This window comes from Scyliorhinus canicula, chromosome 14 (assembly GCF_902713615.1).
Source record: "Scyliorhinus canicula chromosome 14, sScyCan1.1, whole genome shotgun sequence".
Lineage (NCBI taxonomy): Eukaryota > Metazoa > Chordata > Chondrichthyes > Carcharhiniformes > Scyliorhinidae > Scyliorhinus > Scyliorhinus canicula.
Genome location: NC_052159.1, coordinates 62360323 through 62386631, shown reverse-complemented (window position 1 = coordinate 62386631; position 26309 = coordinate 62360323). Strand labels below are relative to the sequence as shown.

At 45.7% G+C, this 26309-nt stretch overlaps 1 protein-coding gene across 7 annotated transcripts in view; it reads left to right on the top strand.

Moving 5' to 3' along the window:
• LOC119977194 (glutamate receptor 4) overlaps positions 1 to 26309 on the top strand; it is a 390429-nt gene that overhangs the window by 175357 nt on the left and 188763 nt on the right. For all 7 annotated transcript variants that reach the window (XM_038817887.1, XM_038817892.1, XM_038817889.1 and 4 more), the window contains exons 7-8: positions 14608 to 14775; positions 19622 to 19726. In XM_038817887.1, the coding sequence (XP_038673815.1) occupies positions 14608 to 14775; positions 19622 to 19726 (273 nt within the window). The remainder of the gene's footprint in view (positions 1 to 14607; positions 14776 to 19621; positions 19727 to 26309) is intronic.

Sequence of the window (26309 nt, the reverse complement as noted above, 5' to 3'; positions counted from 1 at the left end):
GTACAACGGAGGGAGAATTCAGAATGTTCAAAGCACCTAACAGCATATCTTTCGGAACTTATGGGAGGAAGCCGGACCATTCAGAGAAAAACCACAAAGACACGGGAAGAACGTGCAGACTCCGCACAGACATAACCCAAGCCGGGAATCGAACCTGGGACCCTAGCACAGTGAAGCAACGGTGCTAACCACTGTGCTACCATGCCGCCCGATTTGCTGGGTTGGCAGCAGCCCAACATTTCAGTAAAGTTGTCCTGAGTCAAGCTTATCTCCAGATAAATGTAGATCCAGATTCAGAACAATATTTGACAATCATGCCACATGAAGAGCTATTCAGACATTCAAAAAACTTCCATTTGGCATCACATCTGCACCTGCGTTGTTCCAATGTGCCATGGATCAAATTCTCAGCAGACTAAAAGAACCTCCGTGCCACTTAGACGATATCTTAGTTACTGAAAAGAATGAAGAAGGGCATCTTTAAAATTTAGATGCCACACTCCAGAGACTAGAAGATTGTGGACTGCAAGTATAGAAGGATAAGTGTGAATTCTTCAAAGCATCTATGGAATACCTGGAACACGTCATTCATGCGATGGGACTGCACAAACTGCCTTCAAAAGTAAAAGCCATAACTGAGGCATCTGCACCCCAAAATGTAAATCAACTTTGATCATTTTTGGGCTTATTAAACTATTATGGAAGGTTTATCCCTAAACTAACAACTATTCTCAAGCCTTTACATAACTTATTGTGTAAAACAGGAAATGGAAATAGGTGGATCAGTGCAAGAAGGCCTTTGTACAAGCTAAAGAGGCACTACTGAAGTCAGAAGTGCTGGCATAATTTGATCCAAAGTTACCCTTGCAACTGGCTTACGATGCATCACCTTATGGGGTGGGAGCAGTTGTTTCTCACATAATATCCAACGGTGAAGAGAAGCAAATGGCATTTGCATTTGCAAAGCAGAAATGAACTATGCACAAATTGAGAAGGAAATACTAGACATCATTTTCAGATTCAAATGTTTTTACCAATATTTATATGGAAGGAAATGTACTTTACTAATGGATCATCGACCACTGGCAACAATACTTGGGCTGCACGCAGATCTCCAGCAGCAGTCGAATGAAGAGAATTCCCACCAGGAGTTGAGCCGAAATCCTGTTGTACCCATGCAGTTTAAGGAATAGTTTTGCAAAATTACACTCCTGTGGGGATTTTCATTCACCGTGAATGCATATTGGAAGCTTGCTTAACTTTACAAGAAACGCACTCAACATCTCAGGCTTCCTGCCAGGAAAGCAATTTTGTAAAATCAGCACTTTGATCTATTGGTAGAACCTAATTCAGTTGCTACTTTGTTTAGCAAGAGTATTTGTTACCTATGCGGACAACTGTACAGTGGGCACTTCAGGTACTTAACTAAACGTGAACACTATTTCAATGAGATTCTTTGTGCAGAAAGGTCTTCTGTGTCTTAATGGGAGCTGTGATGTACGGTTGGTATGAGTATGATGGAGATTAAGAATAACAAAGATCGAAAAATGCTGGTGGGTGTAGTTGTAGATCTTCTAACGACATAGCTATACTACTAGACAAGGCATTAAATAAGGAGTAATTTGAGCATGTAGCAAAGGCAATATAATAATCATGGGGGAACTTTAATCTTCATATAGACTGAACAAATAAAATTGACAAAGGCAGTCTGGAAGCAATGAGTTTGTAGAATGCTTGCATCGCAGTTTACGGGAACAATAGGCTGTACAATGAGCTAGAGACACAACTATTTCAGATGTAGTATTCTGCAATGAGGCAGAGTTAATTAGAAATCTCAGTAAGGGCAGCACGATGGCGCAACAGTTAGCACTGCGGCCTCATGACGCCGAGATCCCAAGTTCGACCCCGGCTCTGGGTCACTGTCCATATGAAGTTTGCACATTCTCCCCGTGTTTACGGGGATTTCACCCCCACAACCCAAAAGATGTGCAGGGTATGTGGATTGGCCATGCTAAATTTCCCCTTAATTGGAAAAAATGAATCGGGTATTCTAAATTTAAAGAAAAAGAAATCTCAGTAAAAGAGTCTCTGAGGAAAAAGTGATCATAATACAGTTGAATTCCATATTAATCTGAGAATATTCTCAGGTCCAAAACAGGAATCTTAAACTCAAAGTCATATACATAGGTCATATACATAGACAGTTGGTGACTGTTAATTGGTTAAGTAGACTAAAAAAGTATGACATTGAATGAATAAAAAGTGGGAAAAATTCAAGGGAGTGCTAGAGAGAGGTTGGTGAGGAGGAAATCAAGGAGATTTACCATTATGTTAACATAAGGGGTAGCTCATTTAAGACATGAGATGGACTTTGATGTCACCCCACCCAAAGTATATTCTAGTCCGAAATACCCTTGGTGTGTTCAACATGAAAGGACACTGATTCATCAGCTGAGGATGATGGTAGATGGTAATCAGCAGGAGCTTCCAAAAAACAAAGAAAGAAAAGTTCAGCACAAGAACAGGTCCTTCAGCCCTCCAAGCCTGTTCTGAACATGATGCCCTAAGAAAAAACAATCCTAGTTTATTCAACCTCTTCTCATCGCCAAAACCTTTGGGACCAGGCAACATCCTGGTGAATCTTCTTTGCAATCACTTCAAAGCTTCTACGTCCTTCTGATAATATGGTGACCAGAACTGCATGCAATACTCCAAATGCGGCCTAACCAAGGTTTTATATAGTGGAAACACGATTTTTCAACTCCTGTACTCAATACCCTGGCTAACGAAGTCAAGCATGTCCTTTTACATGTATGACCTGATGCAAAGAGACATTGTGAGGTCCGGAGTGAATGTTGAAGACTCCTAGGGTCACTCCATGTAGAGTTTATATAACTGTGCAACAACCTTTGATGGGTCTGTCCTGCCATGTTCTTGACTGTAAGGTATCAAAGGAGGGAGCGAGAAAACAGGAACCTATGGACCAGTTCATCTGACATCAGTCATTAGAAAAATGTTGGAATCTATTATTAAAGTAGTCTTAACAATTCACTGAGAAAATCATACTATGATCAGACAAAGTCAACATGATGTTACGAAAGGAAAATCATTTTGACAATTGTATTCAAACTTTTTTGAGTTTTTTAGTTAGTAAGGTAGTTGAAGGGCAGCGAATAGATGTGGTATACTTGGATTTCCAAAAGGCAGTCAAAAAGGTGACACATAAATAAGGTGCACAAGATAAGTGCTCATGGCATTGTGGTAATACATTAGCATGGATTGAGGATTGCTTAATGGAAAGGAAGCAGAGAGTTAGGATAATGGGACATTCATTAATTGGCAGGCTGTAACCAATGGAGTGCTACAAGGTTCAGTGATGGGGCTCCAGCTATTTACAATCTATTTTTGTGACTCAGATGGAGAGGCTAAAATATCGTATCCACGTTTGCTGATGCTACAAAGCTAGTTGGGAATGTATACTCTGAAGGGATACTTAGAGGCTGCAAAGAGATTTAGATTGATTAAGTGAAAGGACAATAAGGTGGCAGGTGGAGTATAATGGCACGAAGCATGAGGTAGCAAGAATACAAAATCAGAATATTTTCTAAAAGACATGGGGCTCGATTCTCCGCTCCCCACGCAGGATGGGAGAATCACGGGAGGGCCCCCCGACTAATTTCACGACCCCCTGGTGCCCCCCGCGATTCTCCCACCCCCTGCTCAGAAGAATCGCCGCTCACCATTTTTCACGGCGACCGGCGATTCTCCGACCCGGATGGGCCGAGCGGCCTGCCGTTCGCGACTGTTTCACGACGGCGTCAACCACACCTGGTTGCTGCCGTTGTGAAATCGGCGTGAGATGCCCATTTTGGGGCTTGTAGGGGGCCTGGTGGGGAATGAGCACCCCGACTGTGCTCGGGAGGGGACAGGCCCGAGATCGGTGCCCACCGATCGTCGGGCCGGCGTCTCAATCGGACGCACTATTTCCCCTCCGCCGCCCCGCAAGATCAAGCTGCCACGTCTTGCGGGGCGGCAGAGGGGAAAGACGGCCACCGCGCATGCGCGGGTTCGAGCTGTCAGCCGTCGTGACGTCAGCCGCACATGCGCGGGTTGGAGCCGGCCAACCTGCGCATGCACGGCTGACGTCACATAGGCGCCGCTGTCGCGTCACTCTCGGCCCGCCGCCCGGCGTCCGAGAGTTATGGAGCGCCGCTCCTAGTCTCGCCGGGAGGGGAGATTAGGGGGCAAGGAGCGGCCTCCGAGGCCGTCGTGAAACTCGGCCGAGTTCACAACGGCCCTCGTGATTTTTCCCGGGAGCGGAGAATTCCGCCCATGGAACTTCTAAATGTTGATCTTAAGAGAGAGACTTGGGTATACTCATAATAAGCACAGTAAGAAGTCTTACAACACCAGGTTAAAGACCAACAGGTTTGTTTCGAATCACTAGCTTTTGGAGCAAAGCTCCTTCCTCAGTCCAACACCAGCATCTCCACATCATATAATTAGGATACAGGTACAGCAAGCAATTAGGAAGGCAAATGGATATTGGCCTTTATTGAAAGGAGATTGACGCATTTTATTCCTACATTTTTATTTACGGGATGTGGGTGTCGCTGGCTCGGCCAGCATTTATTGACCATCCCTAGTTGCCATTCAGAAGGTGGTGGTGAACTGTCTTTTAGAACCGCTGCAGTTCCTGAGGTGGAGCTACACCCACAGTGCTGTTAGGAAGGGAGTTCCAGTATTTTGACCCAGCAACAATGAAGAAACGGCAATATATTCAGGGTGGTGAGTGACTAGGAGGGGAACGTCCAGGTGCTGGTGTTCCCAGGTATCTGCTGCTCTTGTCCTTCTAGATGGTAGTGGTTTTGGGTTTGGAAGTTGCTGCCTAAGGAAACTTGGTGAGTTCCTGCAGTGCATCTTCTAGATTGTTCACACAGCTGCCACTATTTGTCCGGGGGGGGGTTTGAATATTTATGGAAAGGGAGCAGTCAAACAGGCTGCTTTGTCCTGGATGGTGTCTAGCTTCTTGAGTGTTATTGGAGCTGCACTCATCCAGGCAAATGGTGAGTGTTGAACATCACACTCCTGACTTGTGCCTTGTGGATGGTGGACAGACTTTGGAGGTCAGATGGGAGTTACTCAACACAGGACGCCTAGCCTTTGACCTGCTCTGATAGTCACAGTATTAATATGGCTAGACCTGTGTGGTAGTATGACTAGGGGTATTACGGTACCTGGGAGTGTGAGCTGCCATTGGTGCAGAGGGCTCGCTACCCATTGGCCCAGGTATCGTGTTCTCCGTATTCCTATTGGCTAAGAGGAAGGTAGCTCTGCCTACGAGGCGGGGTATAAGAACCCGCGTCCCCCAGTAGCCAGGCCATTTCTGTACATCTGCTGCTGGGCTCACTTCTTGCTGATTAAAGCCTTTCATTTCGGACTTCACCTACGTTTTGTGTCCATTGATTGTGCATCAACCTGTTCAATTTCTTGTCAGTGGTAACCCCCAGTATATTGATTACAAGGGCCTCAACAATGGTAATGCCATTGATTGGGGTGATGATTAGATTTTCTCTTATTGAAGATAGTCATTGTCTGGCACTTTTGTGGCGCAAATGTTACTTGCCTCTTGTCAGCCCAAGCCTGGATATTGTCCAAGTCTTGCTGCATTTGGACATGAACTGCTCATTATCTGAGGAGTCATGAATAGTGCTGAACAATATGCAGTCACCTGCGAACATCCCCACCTCTGACCTTATGATGGAAGGTAGGTCATTGATGAAGCAGCCAAAGATAGTTGGGCCTAGGACACTAGGACACCCTGAGGATCTCCTGCAGTGATGTCCTGGAGCTGAGATGATTGACCTCCAACCAACACAACCATCTTTCTTTGTGCCAGGAATGACTCCAACCAACAGAGGGTTCACCCTGATTCCCATTGACTCCAGTTTTGCTAGGGATCCTTGATGTCATACTCGGTCAAATGCTGCCTTGATATCAAGGGCCGTCACTCTCTCCTTGCTTCTCGCATTCAGCTCTTTTGCACATGTTTGAACTAAGGATGTAATGAGGTCAGGAGCTGAGTGGCAGTACCTTTAGGAGCATTGATATACAGAGGCATCTGAGTGTTCAGGTCCATAGTTCCATGAAAGTGGCAATGCAGGTGGATAAGGTTGTCAAGAAGGCATACAGCATGCTTGCCTTCATTGGCCAGGGCATTGAGTACAAGAGTTGGCAGGTCATGTTACAGTAGCATAAAAATTTAGTTAGGGCGCATTTGGAAAATTGCGTGCAGTTCTGGTCACCATAATATCAGAAGGACGTGGAGTATTTGGCGAGAGTGCAAAGAAGGTTTACCAGGATGTTGCCTGGTCTGGAGGGTGTTAGCTATAGGAGAGGTTGAATAAACTCAAGATAGTTTTCATTGGAAAGACGGTGGCTGAGGGGAGACCTGATTGAGATCTAAAAACTACAAGAATTATGGGCAGGGTGAATAGTCAGAACCTTTTTCTCAGGGTGGAAAACTCAATTACAAGGGGGCAAGCTCAGAGAGGGAAAGTTCAGGAAAGATATGCAGGGAACGTTTTTCACACAGAGGGTGATGGGTGCCTGGAACGCGCTGCCAGGGGGAGGCAAGCATGATAGCAACTTTGAAGATGTGTTTAATAAACACATGAGCGGGCGGCGAATGGAAGGATACAGATTGTTTGTCAATGAGTAATAAGGAATCTGAATCGGCACAGGCTTGGTGGGCCAAAGGGCCTGTTCTTGTGCTGCAATGTTCCAACCCGAGCATCCGTGAGCAGGTTATTGCTGAGTAAGTGCCGCTTGATAGCACTGATGACTCCTTCCATCACATTGCTGACGATCAAGAGTGGATTGAGGGGTGGTAATTGGCCGGGTTGAATTTGTCCTCTTTCTTGAGTACAGGACATACCTGGGCAATTTTCCACATTGGCGGATAGATGCCAGTGTTATAGCTGTACTGGAAGAGCTTGACGAGGGGCACGGCAAGTTACAACAATGACTGCACCTCAAAAGTACATAATAAACTGTAAAGTGCTTTTGAAACATCCAGTGGTAAGTACAATTTGAATGCAAGTCTTTCTTTAGGAGGTCTTGCTACAAATGTATAGGTTTCGGTGTGGTCACAGCTGGAGAACTGCTTGCACTTTGGTCTCCATAGGGTGTGGAGGTGGAACAGTGTATAAGAGCAAGTTTGTGTATGATGTAACAAATAATAGTAATTTTGGACTTCTTGACTTGGCTTTACAGTACGCATCATCGGATTCTGTCCTTCCTCTTCCATAACCAGGATAGAAAGGTGTGAACACTGGGGTAATCATAGGGCCTACTGAGTCAGAGATCAGTTGCATTTCCCCTTTCAAATAGCAACAGATTATTTGAAGCACTGCAGTTGTGAAATTCAACCACACCATGAAACCTTCTCCTCATCCAGTGATTTACTGCCACGATGCCCACACTAGAAAAAGGCAACTGTGGGATTAGCCACTCTGTAGCCCATCACTCCATCAAGCTGATAATGAATACCTTGTACCAGAGAGTAGACTAATACATACACTTCCGAACAGATCAGGTTTGTTAGGCCAAGAGGAATGTCCATGCCATCATCGCACCTGCAGAGCAGCCAAGAACCTTTGTCGACAGGAAGGGCTTCCAATCACTGAAAGTAGTAGTATCCATCCTCCAGAAAAGGATCGTAGGGGAGTGTGCAAGATTTTCAGGAAGCTGCTGTGACTTGTTCATCCTGAAACAGTCCTAAGTGCCTCAATGTTTCAGGCCATATGAAGCCCTCCGTGGTAGAATACTGAGTTACAAGGGCAACTCTTCGAAGACATGGCTCCTTTCCCCTGTGTGGAAGGCCTACACAGATGCACAGGATACCGACAACCACTGCTACATGGCTACAAGGACAACAATTGAAAAGGCGATAGACCTGCTGAAAACTAAGTTCAGGTGCCTGGTTAGATCTAGAGAAGCCCTGCAATATCACCATCCAGGGTTGCCTGTGTCATGCGGAGATGTGGTTCTCTGCGCAACCTAATGATGCAGAGGGGAGAAGCCTTGATGAATGAGGATCTCCTGAGTGTGCCTCCTCCTCCTCCATGAAGAAGCATTTGGAAGAGGCAGCTTTTAATAGTAATGCTATTACTATTAATAGCTAATGGGCATCTTCATATGTACCAGAGAAACACACACATCACTCACACAGATGTTTCTCCTGAGCATACATTAAACACTACACTTGACTTTCCTCCCTCACACAGCCATGTTGGTCTTTCCTTGAATGTCCGTACCATCTCAATTGTCTCAACACAACAGGCTGCCAAGGCATACATGCACCACTCTCCTCATGCAGTGCAGGCCTTCTCTTTACCTCCCACCAGCTTGTGACAGCCCAATGGTGTAGAAATGAGTACCCAGGACCTTAGCTGAAGAAAAACATCACCTTTCATTTAATACATTAATCCAAATCTTGGATATCACACAATAATCCATCTGTGAGCCAAACACAACTCGGCGGATTGATGCAAAAGTGTACAGGTGCTCCAAGATTGTCCCGAAGCATGCAGCTGAAGTGGAGATAGGTTGCTTATTTTTCTGATAGTATTTTAATTGATCTCCAGGCAGTTGAGGCCTTGAAAGCCACAGGGTCTGAATGGGCCACCAGCACCCGCACATGAGATTTCATGAAGCATTGGTGTCACCATCTAAGAGTCTGAGGAGCTGCTATATATGCCAGGACCACCTTGAGAAGAGCCCCAGGGTCTTTAGGAATCTGCTCCTCTACTCTTTCAAGGCTTACCTGTTCTGCTGTGTTGAGATATGTACCAGAGAAGATATTCCATCTTCAATAAATATTTAGATGATTCAATTTTTAATCTAATCATACAGGTATTCATGAGCTTGTAAAAGCCACCAAACATCATGCATCTGTGTTCAATTAAATGTGCACTTATAAGTATTGGATTATTATAACATTTACATATTGAAGTCCTGAAAACAAGGAGTTCAGATTTCCTCTTGTCGATAAGTTTAGAACGAGGGGCCTTCAGAGAACAACCTACGTGATACGCCTTAATGGAATTGCCTACTGCATTTATAGCCACCAACATAAATGTCAGTTGTTTAATTTGTATGTGTGAGTATTTCATTAATTCCTTATTCATCATATACTTCCGAAACTAACACTTGCACTCAATTTATGACCTGTTCCTTTATTAAGAATAACTGCCGTTTCAGCTCTAGGTTCATGGACAAGTCAGTCATTTTTAATATGGAGATTGGAACATTATTTATAAGTGGTAGTTTCAATGAGTGGCTGTCATTGAAGGCTGAGACCAAGATTGGCAATAAAGTTGAGCTAAGGGCTGGGAGCAGAGTTCAAGCAAGAGCTGTATATATTTCCAAGTGGGAGAATATACATCTTCTGGGTGTATGAAAATTGGCAACCAGCCACGATTTTTCTTTTCATTTTGCTCACTGCATCATGGGAATTATGACTGTTCTCACTCCTTCTCTAGTTAAGCCATTCATTCAGCTGCTTTTGAAATTCAAAGTCGACATTGAAAGGTGCAGTTTGATTGGTCACTTTCTCCTGGGTGTATTCAAGAAAGTTTTTTTAAAAATGTATTTATGGGATGTGGGTGTTGCTGGCTAGACCAGCATTTATTGCCCATCCCTAGTTACCCTTCAGAAGGTGGTGGTGAACTGCTTACTTGAACCGCTGTAGTCCTTGATGTGTGAGTACATCCATAGTGCTGTTAGGGAAGGAATTCCAGGATTTTGACCCAGCGACGGTGAAGGAGAAGGGATATATTTCCAAGTCAGGATGGTGAGTGGCTTGGAGGGGAACTTCCAGGTGGTGGGGTTCCCATGTATCTGCTGCCCTTGTCCTTCTAGATGATAGCAGTCGTGGGTTTGGAAAGCGCTGCCTAAGGAACCTTGGTGAGGTCCTGCAGTGCATCTTGTAGATGGTATACACTGCTTCCACTGTGCATCGGTGGTGATGGGAGTCAATGTTTGTGGAAGGGGGAGCAATCAAGCGGGCTGCTTGGTCCTGGATGGTGTTGAGATCCTTAAGTGTTGTTGGAGCTGCACCCATCCAGACAAGTGAAGAGCATTCCATTACACTCCTGACTTGTGACTTGTAGATGATGGACCAGCTTTGGGGAGTTAGAAAGTGAGTTATTCACTGCAGAATTCCTGACCTCTGACCTGCTTTTGTTGCCACAGTATTTATGTGACTTGTCCAATTCAATGGTAACTCCCAGGATGTTGATAGAGGGGGATTCAGTAATGGTGACATAATTGAATGTCAAGGGGCAATTGTTAGATTCTCTCTAGTTGGAGATGGTCATTCTCTGACGTGAATGTTACTTGCCACCTCTCAGCACTTGCCTGGATATTGTCCAGGTATTGCTGTATTTAGGCATAGACAGTGTCAGTATCTATGGAATCGCACATGGTGCTGAACATTGTGCAATCATCAGTGAACATCTCTGCTTGTGACCTTATGATGTAAGAAATGTAATTAATGAAGCTGCTGAAAATGGCTGGGCCTAGGGCACTACCCTGAGGAACACCTGCAATGCTGTCCTGAAACTGAGATGCTTGACCTTTAACCTTCACCACCATCTTCTTTTCGGCAAAGTATGACTCCAACCAGCATGGATTATCCCCTTGATTCCCACTGACTCCAGTTTAGCTAGGGCTCCTTGATGCCATACTCAATCAAATGCTGCCTTGATGTTAAGGGCAGTCACTCTCACCTCACCTCTGAAATTGAGCTCTTTTGTCCATGTTTGAACCAAGGCTGTAACAAGGTCAGGACCTGCGTGACCCTGGCAGAACTCAAACTGAGCATCAGTAAGCATATTATTGCTGAGTAACTGCCACTGTTGATGAGTCCTTCCTCACTTAATAATAATAATAATCTTTATTAATGTCACAAGTACTTGAGGTACAAGTAGGGGGCGTACTTAGCCCCCTACTCTACTCCCTGTACACACACGACTGCATGGCAAAACTTGGTTCCAACTCCATCTACAAGTTTGCTGACGATACGACCATAGTGGGCCGGATCTCGAATAACGACGAGTCCGAATACAGGAGGGAGATAGAGAACCTAGCGGAGTGGTGTAACAACAACAATCTCTCCCTCAATGCCAGCAAAACTAAAGAGCTGGTCATCGACTTCAGGAAGCAAAGTACTGTACACACCCCTGTCAGCATCAACGGAGCCGAGGTAGAGATGGTGAGCAGTTTCAAATTCCTAGGGGTGCACATCACCAAAAATCTATCCTGGTCCACTCACGTCGACGCTATCACCAAGAAAGCACAATAGCGCCTATACTTCCTCAGGAAACTAAGGAAATTCGGCATGTCCACATTAACCCTTACCAACTTTTACAAATGCACTATAGAGAGCATCCTATCGGGCTGCATCACAGCCTGGTATGGCAACTGCTCGGCCCAGGACCGCAAGGAACTTCAGAGAGTCGTGAATACCGCCCAGTCCATCACACGAACCTGCCTCCCATCCATTGATTCCATCTACACCTTCCGCTGCCGGGGGAAAGCAGGCAGCATAATCAAGGATCCCTCCCACCCGGCTTACTCACTTTTCCAACTTCTTCCATCGGGCAGGAGATTCAGAAGTCTGAGAACACGCACGAACAGACTCAAAAACAGCTTCTTCCCCACTGTCACCAGACTCCTAAATGACCCTCTTATGGACTGACCTCATTAACACTACACCCTGTATGCTTCATCCGATGCCAATGCTTATGTAGTTACATTGTATATATTGTGTTGCCCTATTATGTATTCTCATGTATTTTCTTGAATTTTCTTGAATTCTGTTTAATTCCCTTTTCTTCCCATGTACTGAATGATCTGTTGAGCTGCTTGCAGAAAAATACTTTTCACTGTACCTCGGTACACGTGACAATAAACAAATCCAATCCAATGCAAGTAGGCTTATACTAACACTGCAATTAAGTTACTGTGAAAAGTCCCTAGTGGCCACATTCCGGCGCCCGTTCGGGTACACCGAGGGAGAATTCAGAATGTCCAATTCACCTAACAAGCACGTCTTTGGGGACTTGTGGGAGGAAACCCACGCAGACATGGGGAGAACGCGCAGATTCCACACAGGCGGTGACCCAAGCCGGGAATCAAGCCCAGGTCCCTGGCGCTGTGAAGTAGCTGTGCTAACCACTGTGCTACCGTGCCTAATTTTACTTTACTGATAATTGAGAGTGGACTGATAGGATGGTAATTGGATGGGTTGGATTTGTCCTCTTTCTTGTGTACAGGATGTGCCTTGACAATGCTACACATTGCCGGGTAGATGCCAGTGTTGTAGCTGTATGAGAACAGCTTGGATATGAGCGCAGAAAACCCTGGAGCACAAGTCTTCAGTGTTGTTGCCGGAATATTGTTAACACTCATAGCCTGTGCAGTATCTAGTGCCTTCAGCCATTTCTTGATATTACATGAAGTGAATCGAATTGGATGAAGATTGACATATGTGATGGTGGTGTTGCGGGAATTTCACAGTTATTTGACTGCAGTGTTCCTCACTCCCCAACTGACCAGATGACACTCAAGAGTTCCAGTTCAAAAAAACGTTATTCAAGCTATAGTCGGGGATCTAAACATCCACCATGAGGCTTGCCAGCTCCCTGAACAAAGAAAATACCAAGCGATTATAGCTTTCGCTTACCTCCAAAGTAGTCATTATATACGAATCAAAAGAGTACCTTTTGGGTCAGGACTATCTGTATCCATTCACAGCTAATAATTAGGATTATATAGTGTAAAGTAAAGTCACCATAGTCCAAGATGACATTGGCTGCTTTCCCCTTTGAGGGGTAGAGCCGACTGGTGGTGATTTACCCTGAGGATCACCACACCTCAAGCAAGGAGCAATGTTGAGAAAGTGGGGACTTCATGATTAACCTCATCTAGTACGGGAATAGAACCCACACTGTTGGCCTCACTCTGCATCATGAATCAGCTTTCCAAATGAGCTCAACCGACTCAAATGAGTATAATTAACCGATCCTATTCCGGGCACTTATACTTAGTTATAATAACACCAAGCATGTATTTGTCACTACTTGAAGCAACTGGTTTCTCATCACTGGTTATCTGTCTATGAATATTTAGAAGCTAGCAGCTTGTGTGATTTTTAAATTGTATGAATTTTAGTTGATCTTTAACCCTTTCACTGGGGACATTTGGAGGAGGCCAAGACGGATCATCCACTCAGCAGTTCTGTCGGAAGATTGGTGTGAATGCTTCAGGATTATCTTTTGCATTGCTGTGCTAGGCTCCTCCAGCATTGAGGATGGGAATATTTGTGGAGCCTCCTCCTCCTGTAAGTTGCTTAATTGTCCAGCATCATTCTAGGCTGGATGTGGCAGGAGTACAAAGCTTAGATCCGATCCATTGGTTGCAAAATTGCTTGGTTCTGTCTATTACTTGCTGATTTTGCTGTTTGGAAGCACATGGTCCAGTATTGTAGCTTCACCAGGTTGATACCTCATTTTTATGTATGCCTAATGTTGCTCCTGGCATGCTCTCCTGCACTCTTCATTGAACCAAGGTTGAATCCCTGACTTGATGGCTATGATAGAGTGGGCGAAACGTCGGGCCATGAGGTTACAGATTGTGATTGAGTACAATTCTGCTCCTGTTAATAACCCACATCGCCTTATGGATGCCCAGTCTTGAGTTGCTAGATCTATTTGAGGTCTATCGCATTTACCGTGTTGGTAGTGCCACACAACACTTCATAATCGCAAACCCAACAGGAAGAGGCTAGACCAAAAAAATAGAGCTTCTATTGTTGGATCTTATTCACAACCATATTTTCGATGTTAAAATTTAAATTCTCTTCAAAGGGAAAATATGCAAACATTTGGGGGTAGGTTTGATGAATTGACCCACATTCTTCATTCAGATTCCGAACTTGTGCTTCCAACAGTTGAAGATCCCTTCTGGCAAGAACTTATAATTCCTGCCAATTCTAGCCAGTATAAAGACAAAATGCTATTCAAACTCTGATATTTGTTCTACACAGTGCCATGAAAGTGTTCCAGTTTTATTGTACTAAAGGAACAAGATTAATTTTGGGTGACTCACCACAAAGGCACCCATCATATCTTCGACTTAGAATGCTAGAGGCGGGATTCTCCACCGGCGGGATGTTACGTTTTGCCCACGCCCAGGGGTTTCCCGACGGTGTGCGGCTGCCCCACAATGGGAAACCCCATTGACCGGCCAGCATAACGGAGCATCCTGCCGGCGGGTTGAGGCAGAAATGTGGCACGGTGGGGTGGAGAATCCAGCTCCAGATATTTCAGTTAAATGGTTGTGAGTTTTACTAAAAACAAGGATGAGTATAAGATTAATGAGCCTCAAGCACAACTAAGGTCCATGTTTTATGCCTCAGCATAAGTCTAAGGATTACTGTTGATGATATTAGCATCCACAGGCTTAACATGTGTAGTTGAATGAGAAAAATCTTGGATCAAACACAATGTGTCTTGAACAACTTGAATATGTTTCTTTTAGTACACATCTGCACTTACATATGATGGGATACTCGTTATGGCTGAAGCATTCCGTTACCTCCGAAGACAACGGATTGGGATTTCAAGGAAAGGAAATGCTGGAGACTGTCTTGCAAATCCTGCTGCTCCTTGGGTTCAAGGTATTGACACAGAAAGGGCACTGAAACAGGTACAGTATTATAATTTTCTGATAATAGAGATTTAAAAATTGTCCATCCTGCCATACTGGCCCAGATTTTATGGTAGGAGTAATGGTTAGGCTATCAGCACTCACGGCTATTCAGGAGTAAATCAAACCACAAATAGCATTGCCTGCACATTTGCAGTTAAATGCTGAAATCAGGAAATTGTTGTTCAATTTGCCCGTCTCCTTCAGAAACCTCATTATGTTGATTACGTTGAAAGATTCAGCATTCAAACTCAGTAGACACCTATTAAACATGCAAGAAAAGATGACGGCTTGTCAATTGAAGTTCAAATTAATTTTTAGCACCGTGGCAAGTCTTGATTGCTCCCAAACAACCTTTCTCACCCTGAGAATTTACTTGTACAAGTGGGGTCGTTATTCCTTCCAATTTTAATTGTTAGATTTTTTAAAAATCTTTCTCACTTTTCCTATTCTCTCTTAATCCATTTTCCTTTCACTTCATTTTGCTTTCTGTATATGAATTAATTATTATAAATGATACTTCTTGGTTGAGATGCTGTACGACTGAAAGGGTGCTTCAATCTAATTGATTTAAAAGACAAGCTGTTTCTTGCCCTGTTTAAACAGGCCCCACATCAGGTGTACGCAGCACTGCACTAGATCAGACTGCTCACAACTTCAGGTTGGACTCAAAAGCCTGCTAGGAGTCTGTGGGTAACTAAGCCTAGTGAAACCCAGCCATTCTAGGTTAAAATAATCCATCTCATCTTCCCTCATGTTCTGTGGCGGTCCAGTAGCACGGTCAATAGTATCCTGGTGGTCAGGAGTGGCAGTCTTTGACTCTGTGGGTTGAATATTATAGGAGGATGCATGGCTTGCCTCTCCACCACCCAGGGCAAAGCCTTGGTGCAGCCAACCTGCTCCACGCCAACACACCCCACAGCCATAACATACTGCAGGCGTGCTCTGCCCACACTAGGAAGGAAGTCCTGCCCTTGGCAGTTCCTGGCCAATTCGATTGGCCAGTAGCTCCATCAGTTCCAGCAGTTCCAAGAGTGCATTGGTGGGTGCTGCCAGGACTGCAATAAGGAAGCAGAAGAAGGCCCAATGCATCCCTGGAAATTGGTACATCCAGGGTCTTGGGCAGGCAGGGGTCGGGCAAGTAAGGGAGGGGTTGTGGGGGGATAGATGTGGTGGGTTTAAAGCAGCAGAAGGGTATGAAGAAAAGGGGAGGTTTCAATCTTGGTTGGGCCCACCCCCCAATCCGCAAAGGGCAGCTCAAAGATAGAACCCACTCTTCTCTCCCGCCCTTTGAAGAATGTATTTCAAACATCAGGCTGCCCACTTCCGTCCGACTGCCCATTGCAACAGTTTCAGAGCATGGGCAGCGTATTATCAGAGTCAACTGTCTTGGTAACAAACCCAATTGAACCATGATTGTGTATTTAAATCTGGCGGACAGGCTGCAAATTCTAGCACCCACCCAGACCCCATATTATGGGGTTGAGCTCAGAAGTGGGTGGGAAGTTGGTGGAGTGGGTACCTACCTTATTTTACATGCCACCCCACCAAAACATACACCCAGCAGGGGCACATAAAAGGGATCCCTGTGATTCCGCAAAGTGGGAACTTATCAAGCAACCAAAAAGATGTCAATCAAGGCGGCACGGTGATGCAGTGGTTAGCACTACTGTCTCACGGCGCCGAGGACCCGTGTTCGATCCCGGCCCTGGGTCACTGTCCTTGTAGAGTTTGCACATTCTCCCAGTGCCTGCGTAGGTCTCACCCCCACAACACAAAAATGTGCAGGGTAGGTGGATTGGCCATGCTAAATTGCCCCTTAACTGGGAAAAATGAATTTATTTTTAAAAAGGTATCAATTATAGGTGATGCGCTTCCTCATATCAAGGAAGTGAATGACACAAATCAAATCCACCTCTGCTTTGCTCCAGTTCCTTTTGCAAACAAGTTACACTAACAACAGCCTGGAATTAGGAAACTTGCATGATCTCTTCCGAGAGACTGAAATACAGATGCATATAAGTGAGGGGAAGAAATATTCAATAGAATAGCATCATCTATGTCGGCAAAATATTAGAGCTATTATCAAAGTATGAATTGATATTAAATGTGGTGATGGGAAGCACATTTATCAGCCTTATTTTTAAGCTTTAGGGATGCACACAATGGTATTTCTGAGTTAAAAGATCAGACGTTGGTGGATCTAGGAGACAATGATTGTGAGACTGCCAGGAAACACAGAACGCATGCCTCCTCGCCCCACTCTACACTTGATTATAATGAGTGCATTCTAACATCGGTACACTCAGGGATCAAATATACTCCCCTGCTTGCCAATACTGCTGTGTGCATGCTATTGTACTGACACACAAATGGTTGCACGATTACCACTAAATTCTGAACTTTGATGACCAGCAAGTTCATACTCTACCTGCTTCATTCAACACAGTCATAGTGACAAAAATCGAAATACACCTGGAAAGATACAATTGCTCCTTTTTGCACTTTTGCCTAACTACCCATCTCTTAATGCCAAACCTAAAAATACAATACGCAGTGCACAATTATGCTGACACACTCATATCAAAGGGCCCAAAGGCCTATCCCTGCTCCTATATTCTATGTAAGAAGTCTTACAACACCAGGTTAAAGTCCAACCTGAGGAAGGAGCTGTGCTCCGAAATCTAGTGATTCGAAACAAACCTGTTGGACTTTAACCTGGTGTTGTAAGACTTCTTACTGTGCTCACCCCAGTCCAATGCTGGCATCTCCACATCATGCCTATATTCTATATTGATATGTCTTCCAACACATGCCATATTAATGTATAATAATGTACAACTGAACTTTTTATAAACTACATACAATTTATTCTTTTTACAACAACTACTTCAGTATTTTCAATACCGTTACAGTAAATGTCACAATCCAAAGCTCAAAGTTGTCACTGATTGAAATACAGCAATGCTTAACATACATACGCACATGTGCTTGGGTCTCCAGCTTCAGAGTTTTGTGCTCAAGAGAAGTTAAGCAATGTACAGAATGTACAAATATGTGCCTGAGTTATAAATGTGATCCAGGTGTACAAAGCTCATTGTCAGAAGCATTGAAGATGTAAATTTATACTAGAGCTTTTCAGTTTGTTCAACTTTTACCCGGATTTCACATACTCTTAATGTAAAGTTTTAAAATGATTCATTTGAGAATGGTTAGCATGTATACAGCACTTTATCACATCACTAACCATTTCACATTCAATAAGATACTTTGAAGTGTAGTTATTGTTACGTTAGGAAGAAAAGAGCTATTTTGCAGAATAAAGACCTTTTGCACAGCAGTGAGATGACAAACCAGCTAGATTTTTGGTGGAATCACTTGCAAGAGGAACGTTGGACAGGATACAGAGAGAACACTTATGCTCAAGTCCTCGAGATTCTGGCTTGCACTCACATCCTCCCAACAGAGAAATAATAGCCTCTAATTAAGCTACACTGACACTTACAAATTTAATTCACAAATAAAAGTAATTATAATTTCTCCAAGTTATAATTGGCACAGGCAGCCACATAATGAACACAATAAAATGCCTGCACAGTTCATGTACTATCGTTTCCTTTAAACAGACTGGGGAATTATTCAAAAGTGACTAACTACAAGGCAAAAGCCTAGGAACAGGTTTGTTAGTTGCTCTTTTAACTGTGTCACTGTAAATCATAACAAAGAACAAATTTTAAAACCACTAAAGTGTTTAAAAAGAACATTCCTATGTATGTAGAGAAGATGTTAGATGAAAACTGCAGCCAAACATCCGTAGAGATGATGAGTTTTCTATCTGGTGCAAAGAGTTTATATTTATTTAAAGCTAGTAAATGCAACATGCTTTAATAAACTGCTCGTGGCTACCTGTGGCCACGTAATGGCTTTTACAGGTTGCAACGTGAGTTTCCATCTCGATGCAGTGAATACAACTTCACAACTCTGTGGCCTCCTATAGAGAGCCAGCACCTGAAAGAACTACAGTATTGCTCTAAACCCCATCAATTAACACTCCCATCAGAAAGAGAAATGCTACCCATGGTTTTAGAATGCATCACATGGGGAGATGTTGTTCACAGAGCAAAGTCATCAGCAGCTTTACAAAATATACATATTGCTGTTTCACTAGGAATGACTCCCAAAAGAAATCTTTCCCTGTAGTCAATAGGTTTTAATTGTCCTCATCTAACAGTGAATTATTTCTTCCGGAAACATGCATAAATATCCTTTAGCTAGCTGCTTTGACTCAAGAAGAATTTCTCATTGGCACAGTTTTATGATGGCCAACAGTAAAAAATCAACAGAAACTTACCTCTATTTTCACCGAATTGGCATAGTTTTTAAATAATATTGCAAAGGGTAAAGAAAAGCGACATAGATAATGGAATCTTACTATGCTGGCCTTTGTTGAGTTGTAGCAGCATTTGTGATGCTACAATTGGTATAAGCATCCCTGTATCCGTGCCTGTGTTGGCTGCTTGAGAGAGCTAAAAAATTAATACCACTCTCTTGTTCACAACCCATCGCAAATGCTGCTTTCACAGGAAATTGTTTTGAAAGTTGCTATGGAATCTGTTTCTGACACCTTTTCAGGCAGTGCATTACAGACCATAACAACTAGCTAATGCTAAAAAGGCCACCACGCCCATACAACTGTTCCTCAGCATTAGTCAGCATCTCCAGGGTAGGAGGAAAGAAAATTAGAACAATAAACCACCTTAATCTCAAACTGTGCTGAAATTTCAGTTCCAGCAGAAATTTCAGCAGAAATTATAATGAATCCATTTTCTTGTGCATTATTTTAAAGGTACGGATCCAGGGCTTAACGGGGAACGTTCAGTTTGACAACTACGGTCGACGGACAAACTTCACAATAGATGTATTTGAGCTGAAAAATACAGGCCACAGAAAGGTGAGATGTCTTGAGCAGATTTTCAGCCTCCAATACAAGCCAGAATGCTAGATAATACACCAGTGTAAGGGGCTGGCAAATGTTCTGCTTCTTAAAACATTGACCTGAAGCTTCTAGGGCCAAGGGTGGAATCTGGTATGTCCAGTATGTTCATTTTTAGTTTTAAAACAATCTGCATAAACTCTGACAAGCCCTTGTCTACAAATGAGTGCCATGATAATGGATGCTAGAAATTGGGCTCTGTACCTCTGCGATAGTATTACATCACGTCTGTATTACAGAAACAAGCTATTCAGTTCAACAGATCAATGCCGGTTTTTATGTTCCACGTGAACCTCCTCCTAGCTGTCTTCCTCTAACCCCATCAACACATCTTCCGATTCTTTTCTCCCTACAACTTCTACTTGAAATTTACCCATGTTAATTGCTCCAATTACTTGTAGTTCCACATATAACCACTCACTGCATAAAGATGCTTCCCATGAATTCCCAGTTGGATTTATTAGTGATTATCTTGGATCTATGACCCCTGACTACTGAGCTATAACATGTGATGATAAGTGATCCTCAAACCTATTTCAGTTTATCCAATAACATTCTAAAATGGATTAGCTATAAACAATATCTGCACAATAACAACTGGGTGCACATTTCATATCTGACAGCCAGTGGGTGAAAAAATTAATGGCAAAGCCTGGAGCTTTTGATTCATAAGACAGAGAAACAAATCACAGGATATGGTATGTGTGAGACTGAGAAATTGTTTGTCTTGCCCATATTAGACCAGTATTTTAGAAAGCATCTTTATTGTGAAATAGTGCAGTTGCTTTTTGCAAGCCCCAGCATGTTCATGCCGCACTATAAATTTACACCTCTCCTCCATAACTGAAACTGTAAAAAGTTGACTATCATAGATCTGCCTCAGTCATGTCAATTGAAATCATAGTCCTCCTGGATTTCATCCAGTATTCTTGTCTCAGTCACGTAGACTGAAAACTAATTATATAGGTGAATATTCTTTAATTCATAAGTTCAACATTATTTATGAAAGTAAAATAAAATCACTGCTCCTTCTTGCTTTTGTACTACTTAGCTAAATGTGAGTGAACCATTTCTTCATTGTTGCATCTTAGGTTCAGATTGAGTGGTGGGCACAGTGTGATGCACTGATGTGGGAGAGAAATTAGTTCAGGCAGTTTTCAGGGCGAACATTACTGGCAGACTCACATCATGGGCGAAATTCTCCGACCCTCCGCAGGGCCGAAGTCCCGCCGCTGAGAGGCCTCTCCCGCCGCAGTGGTTTGAACCACCTCTGGTGGCGGCAGGATCGGCGGTGCAAGTGGGCTCCCGGGGCCCTGGGGGGGTGGGCGCGGGGCGATCGGACCCTAGGGGGTGCCCCCACGGTGGCCAGGCCCGCAATTGTGGCCCGCCGATCAGTGGGCGGGCCAGTGCCGTGGGGGCACTCTTTTTCTTCCGCCGCTGCCACGGCCTCCACCATGGCGGAGGCAGAAGAGAATCCCCCAGCGCGCATGCGCCGGTGGTGACGGCAGCGGCAGCTGACGCACCGGCACATGCGCGAACCGGCAAAGGCCTTTCGGCCAGCCCTGGCGCCGGGCGCTGGGCGACATAGGCCGCTGGCGCCGGTTTTGGCACCAGTCGGCGTGGCGCTAACCACTCCAGCACGGGCCTATCTGAGGGTTGGCCCCTAAAGGTGCGGAATTCCACACCTTTGCGGAGGCCCGATGCCGGAGTGGTTGGCGCCACTCCGCTACTCTGGGACCCCCCGCCCCGCCGGGTAGGGGAGAATCCCGCCCATGGGGTTGGCCAAAAGGCCTTCGCCGGTTCGCGCATGCGCCGGTGCGTCAGCTGCCGCTGACGTCACCACCGACGCATGTGCACTGGGGGATTCTCTTCCACCTCCGCCATGGTGGAGGCCGTGGCGGTGGCGGAAGAGAAAGAGTGCCGCCACGGCACTGGCCCGCCGGCCGATCGGTGGGCCCCGATCGTGGGCCTGGCCACCGTTGGGGCACCCCCCGGGGTCCGATCGTCCCGCGCCCCCGCCAGGACCCCGGGAGCCCGCTCGCACCGCCGATCCCGCCGCCACCAGAGGTGGTTCAAACCATGGCGGCGGGAGAGGCCTCTCAGGGGCGGGACTTCGGCCCATTGCGGGCCGGAGAATCGCCACAGGGAGCACGCCGATCGGGGGGGGCATGATTCCCACCCCCGCCAATTCCCGGGTGGCGGAGAATTCCGGCCACGGCGGGGGGTCGGAGAATTTTGCCCATGTGCCTGAAGCCAAAGGCACAATTGTTTGAAATTAGGAATCAAGTCTCATCTGAGTAATTCTGACAAATCAGACTCCTCTGGATGAGGCTGTGACCCCAACAATGGCCTCAGGTAGGCCCTAAGGCGGTGGTGAGTGGAAGAGGGCCACAGCATTGCTGTTGTACCAGAAGGAACATTCTTTCTCCTCCTACCACACTAAATAAGTTACAAAGAAACCTTACCTACAGCAGTACCTTTAAGGCCACTGGTTAGGCCCTCCCACAGATGGTACCAGAAATACAGAGCCAAGCTGCCTGCACATACATTCATTATTGCCATTATTAAGGCACTGAAGTAGGAGAGAAATTAGTTTAGGCACGCTTTGAGGCTCACATCATGTACCTGAATCCAAAGGAACAATTGTTTGAAATTAGGATTCATGTCTCATCTGAATAATTCTGACAAGCAGTTTCCTCTGGACAGGTTTCGGCCTGTTTATTTATTACTATTTTTGGAGTGGGGATGTTACAGTGTTTGTAAGGCGCATAATGCCTGATTATGGTGGCCGTTCGGCAGTCAGTATCATGTTGTACCTATTTCAGGTGCCTTTGAACATGGGATATAGTTCTGTGAAATTGAACTTTTTGCCCGCCCTTTGAGTTCATCAAGACGGCAAAATTAGTTTTGATATTATCCCCATCTTCAGTTTGTTTAACCTAGATTCTGCAGTTACTTAAAACTATTAATGTAATCTCCTAAGGAAATGTTTTTTTAAAATCTGTAGCTTGATATGTTCCTGAAAAGTGTACTAGTTCTTTGGGCGCGATTCTCCGACCCCACACCGGGTGGGAGAATCGTGGGAGTACCGGGCGAATCACGCCACGCCGCCCTGGCACCCCCACGCGATTCTCCCACCCCCACCCAAAACGGCGTGTCGCGTTTTGCGACAGGCCGCTCGGAGAATTGCCGCTCGCCGTTTCTAACGGCACCGGCGATTCTCCGGCCCGGATGCTGGGCCTGCCGAACCCGACCGGTTCATGCCGGCGCCAACCACACCTGGTCGCTGCCGGCGTGAACATCGCGCGACCACTGCGTGTGGGGCCTGTGGGGGGCGGAGGGAGGATCGAGCAGCAGGGGCGTGCTCAGGAGGGGTCTGGCCCGCGCTCGGTGCCCACCGATCGTCAGGCCGGCGTCTCTGAAAGACGCACTCTTTTCCCTCCACCGCCCCGCAAGATCAAGCCGCTATGCCTTGCGGGGCAGCGGAGGGGAAGATGGCAACCGCGCCTGCGCGGGTGGCGTCATTTAGGCGCCGCCGGCCGCGTCATTCAGGCCGCGCCGCTTTGACGCAAGCGTCAAGGCCCGGCGCCCGAGATTGACGCGCCGCCGCTCCCAGCCCCCTGGGGGTGGGGGGGGGGGGGGAGAATAGGGGGCGAGGAGCGGCCTCCGACGCTGGAGTGCCAGCATCGGCACTTTGTCTCCCTTTGGGAGAATCGCGCCCATTGTGTTTAGAACTCAATTTTCTAAAGGTGAAAGAGTTTGAAATTCAATAGATGAGAAATTTGCATCTGTGGCACTGCATCAAAATGGGGCTACAGATGCCGAACACCCTTCTGGGGCATGCACTGCACCTCCTATCACTTCCAACACAGCCCACCTGGTGCATCATCCTGAGAAGCAAATAAATGGTTACTAGATCGACATCACACACCCAACTAACTGACCTGACACCCATTTTCCAAATTTGAACCATGTGGGTCCATTCAATCAATTTGCACAACACTCACAAAAGATCAAACATGCAGCTGCAAGATGGGCCCTGCACTGGTGCCACTTAAAGGCCAGGCACCCAACTTGCAGAATTTGATTTGATTTGATTTGATTTATTATTGTCACATGTATTAGTATACAGTGAAAAGTATTGTTTCTTGCATGCTGTACAAACAATGCATACCGTACATAGGAAAGGAAGGAGAGACTGCAGAATATAATGTTATAGTTACAGCTAGGGTGTAGAGAAAAGATCAACTTAATACGAGGTAGGTCCATTCAAAAGTCTGATGGCAGCAGGGAAGAAACTGTTCTTGAGTCGGTTGGTACATGACCTTAAACTTTGGTATCATTTCCCTGACGGAAGAAGGTGGAAGAGAGTATGTCCGGGGTGCGTGGGGTCTTTAATTATGTTAAAAAAGAGTCCAGCGGGGGTGGTGGAAAAACTACTTACATGCATTTCGAGGTTAACATTTTGGAGAAAGTTCACAAATTCAGCTGATCGGGTGCCTTGATCCTCCGTTGTGAACGCCGCAGTCCCGGTGGCGATGCAGACGTCGGCTCAGTCGCTGGTGACTCCGGGAGCGTGTAAACCTCATCTTCATCCCCGGGTGGGACCAAGGGGAGGACGGATCGTCCTGGAGGGGGGGCTGTGGTGAGGTACGCTGGGGGGAGGAAGGGTGGCGCTGGGGCAGAGGGGTGGGATGGGGGAACCAGCTGGTGCCAGGTCACTGAGGGAGACTGTGTCTTGGTGGCCATCGGGGTGCGCCACATAGGCGTACTGCAGGTTTGCATGGAGTAGCTGTACCCTGCCAAAATGGCTGCAGCTCGGTGAGCACACACATTAATACTCCACCTACTGGCCGGAGCCTACAGGCAGGGATCTACCCCCTTACCAGTAAGGGGCAGGCGCCTTACCGTATTACATCTCGTATGTGATATATACAACAGTGGTAACTACCACACGCAGTCATAGGTGTATAAGGAGTATAGTAGGGGGCTGAGGACACAGCCTTGTGGGGCACCGATGTTGAAGATGATCGTGGAGGAGGTGTTGTTGCCTATCTTTATTGATTGTGGCCTGTGGATTAGAAAGTTCAGGATCCAGTCGCAGAGGAAGAAGCCAAGGCCAAGGTCACAGAGTTTGGAGATGAGTTTCGTAGGAATGATGGTGTTGAAGGCTGAGCTGTAGTCGATAAATGAAGGTCGATGAATGAATGCAGAAATGAAGGTTTTGAAGGAATTCTGCAATTAGAAAGTGTCTGAAAGCACTCTGGATGTGGTCTGTTTTGTTTCTGGATTTGGTAGAGAGTGCCACTGTACCCTCACGGGGATAGCAGAAGAGTGGGTGACCTGTCCACACAAAAGCTGCAGTAAGCACTGGGACAGCAATCACAGTGCCTCCAGATCTCCAGCATGGCAGGGGCCTGTGAAGTGGGGTTTTACATGATGCCTTTGTGTAAACTTGGGTTTAGACTCCTCCATGCTCCTTGACAGTGATATTCAGCACTCTGCTGTGTGTGGCCCCATTGAGACCCTCATCTGAGTACTCTACAGCGAAATGTAACTGAGATCTTATCCTCTAATGAGTGGACAAATGAATCATCTTTTACCTCTGGTCTGGCTTCAGGCCACATGTGTACAGTGAGTCACCATGTACTGATCGCAACTCTATAATGGTCTCTAATATATGTGCCGTGCCAGTATGGCACATGGTGACAGCAAGTGTCAGTTCAAGTGATGGCGCCTCCATAACAGTGCTGTGCTGTTACTCTCTTTATTCCTCTGGGGACTGCTGTAGCTGGGTGGTGGTTCCTGGTTATGTGAAAGCAGGAAATCTGAAGGCGAACATTGGTGTGAGGAAGATGGGATGGGTGTAAAGCAAGAGGCCCATCACATAATCTTCAGCTTCTTCATCATGCCAGATAGATTGAGAGTTGAGCAATGGTTATACAGAAATAAACCTTCATCCTCAATGTTCTTAGCCACACCGGAGGCCACAGACTCTTGTAGTTGACGCCATGATATGGAGAACCATCTCCTCCAAAGAATACAGGGCATCCAGGCATCCTTGTCCCTTGCCAGCTCTGCTGTGCCCTGCTCCCTTCTATAGTGTGCTCCTTTGTCCTGCAAGAGAGAGGGAAGAATGTCAGGGAGAGTGTTGCAATGTGCTTGGGTGATATATCTTCTGCAGCTAAATAACTAAACATCTGTGGAGACAGGAACATATGGGTGTGAGGCAGGAAGCAATGGTAATTGTGTGAGAGTTCAGCAGAGGATCTGGATGTTACGTGTGAGTCTTGAGTTCAGGGTGAGTGGAGGGGGTGTGGTGCATGGAGCAGTGTGAAATGTTGGTGGTGTAGCGAGAAGGAGAAGATGCATCCATTCACCTTAGCCACCCATGTAAGGTCTTTAGACTTCTTTTGGCTCTGCTATCAGCACCAAAAGAAACCAGATGCTGTAAATTGACCTCCCTGGCCACCTGCTCACAATTCTTTCTGGGGATAGTCTTTGTGGGCCTCCTAACACCCATGGAACTATGGTATCTGCC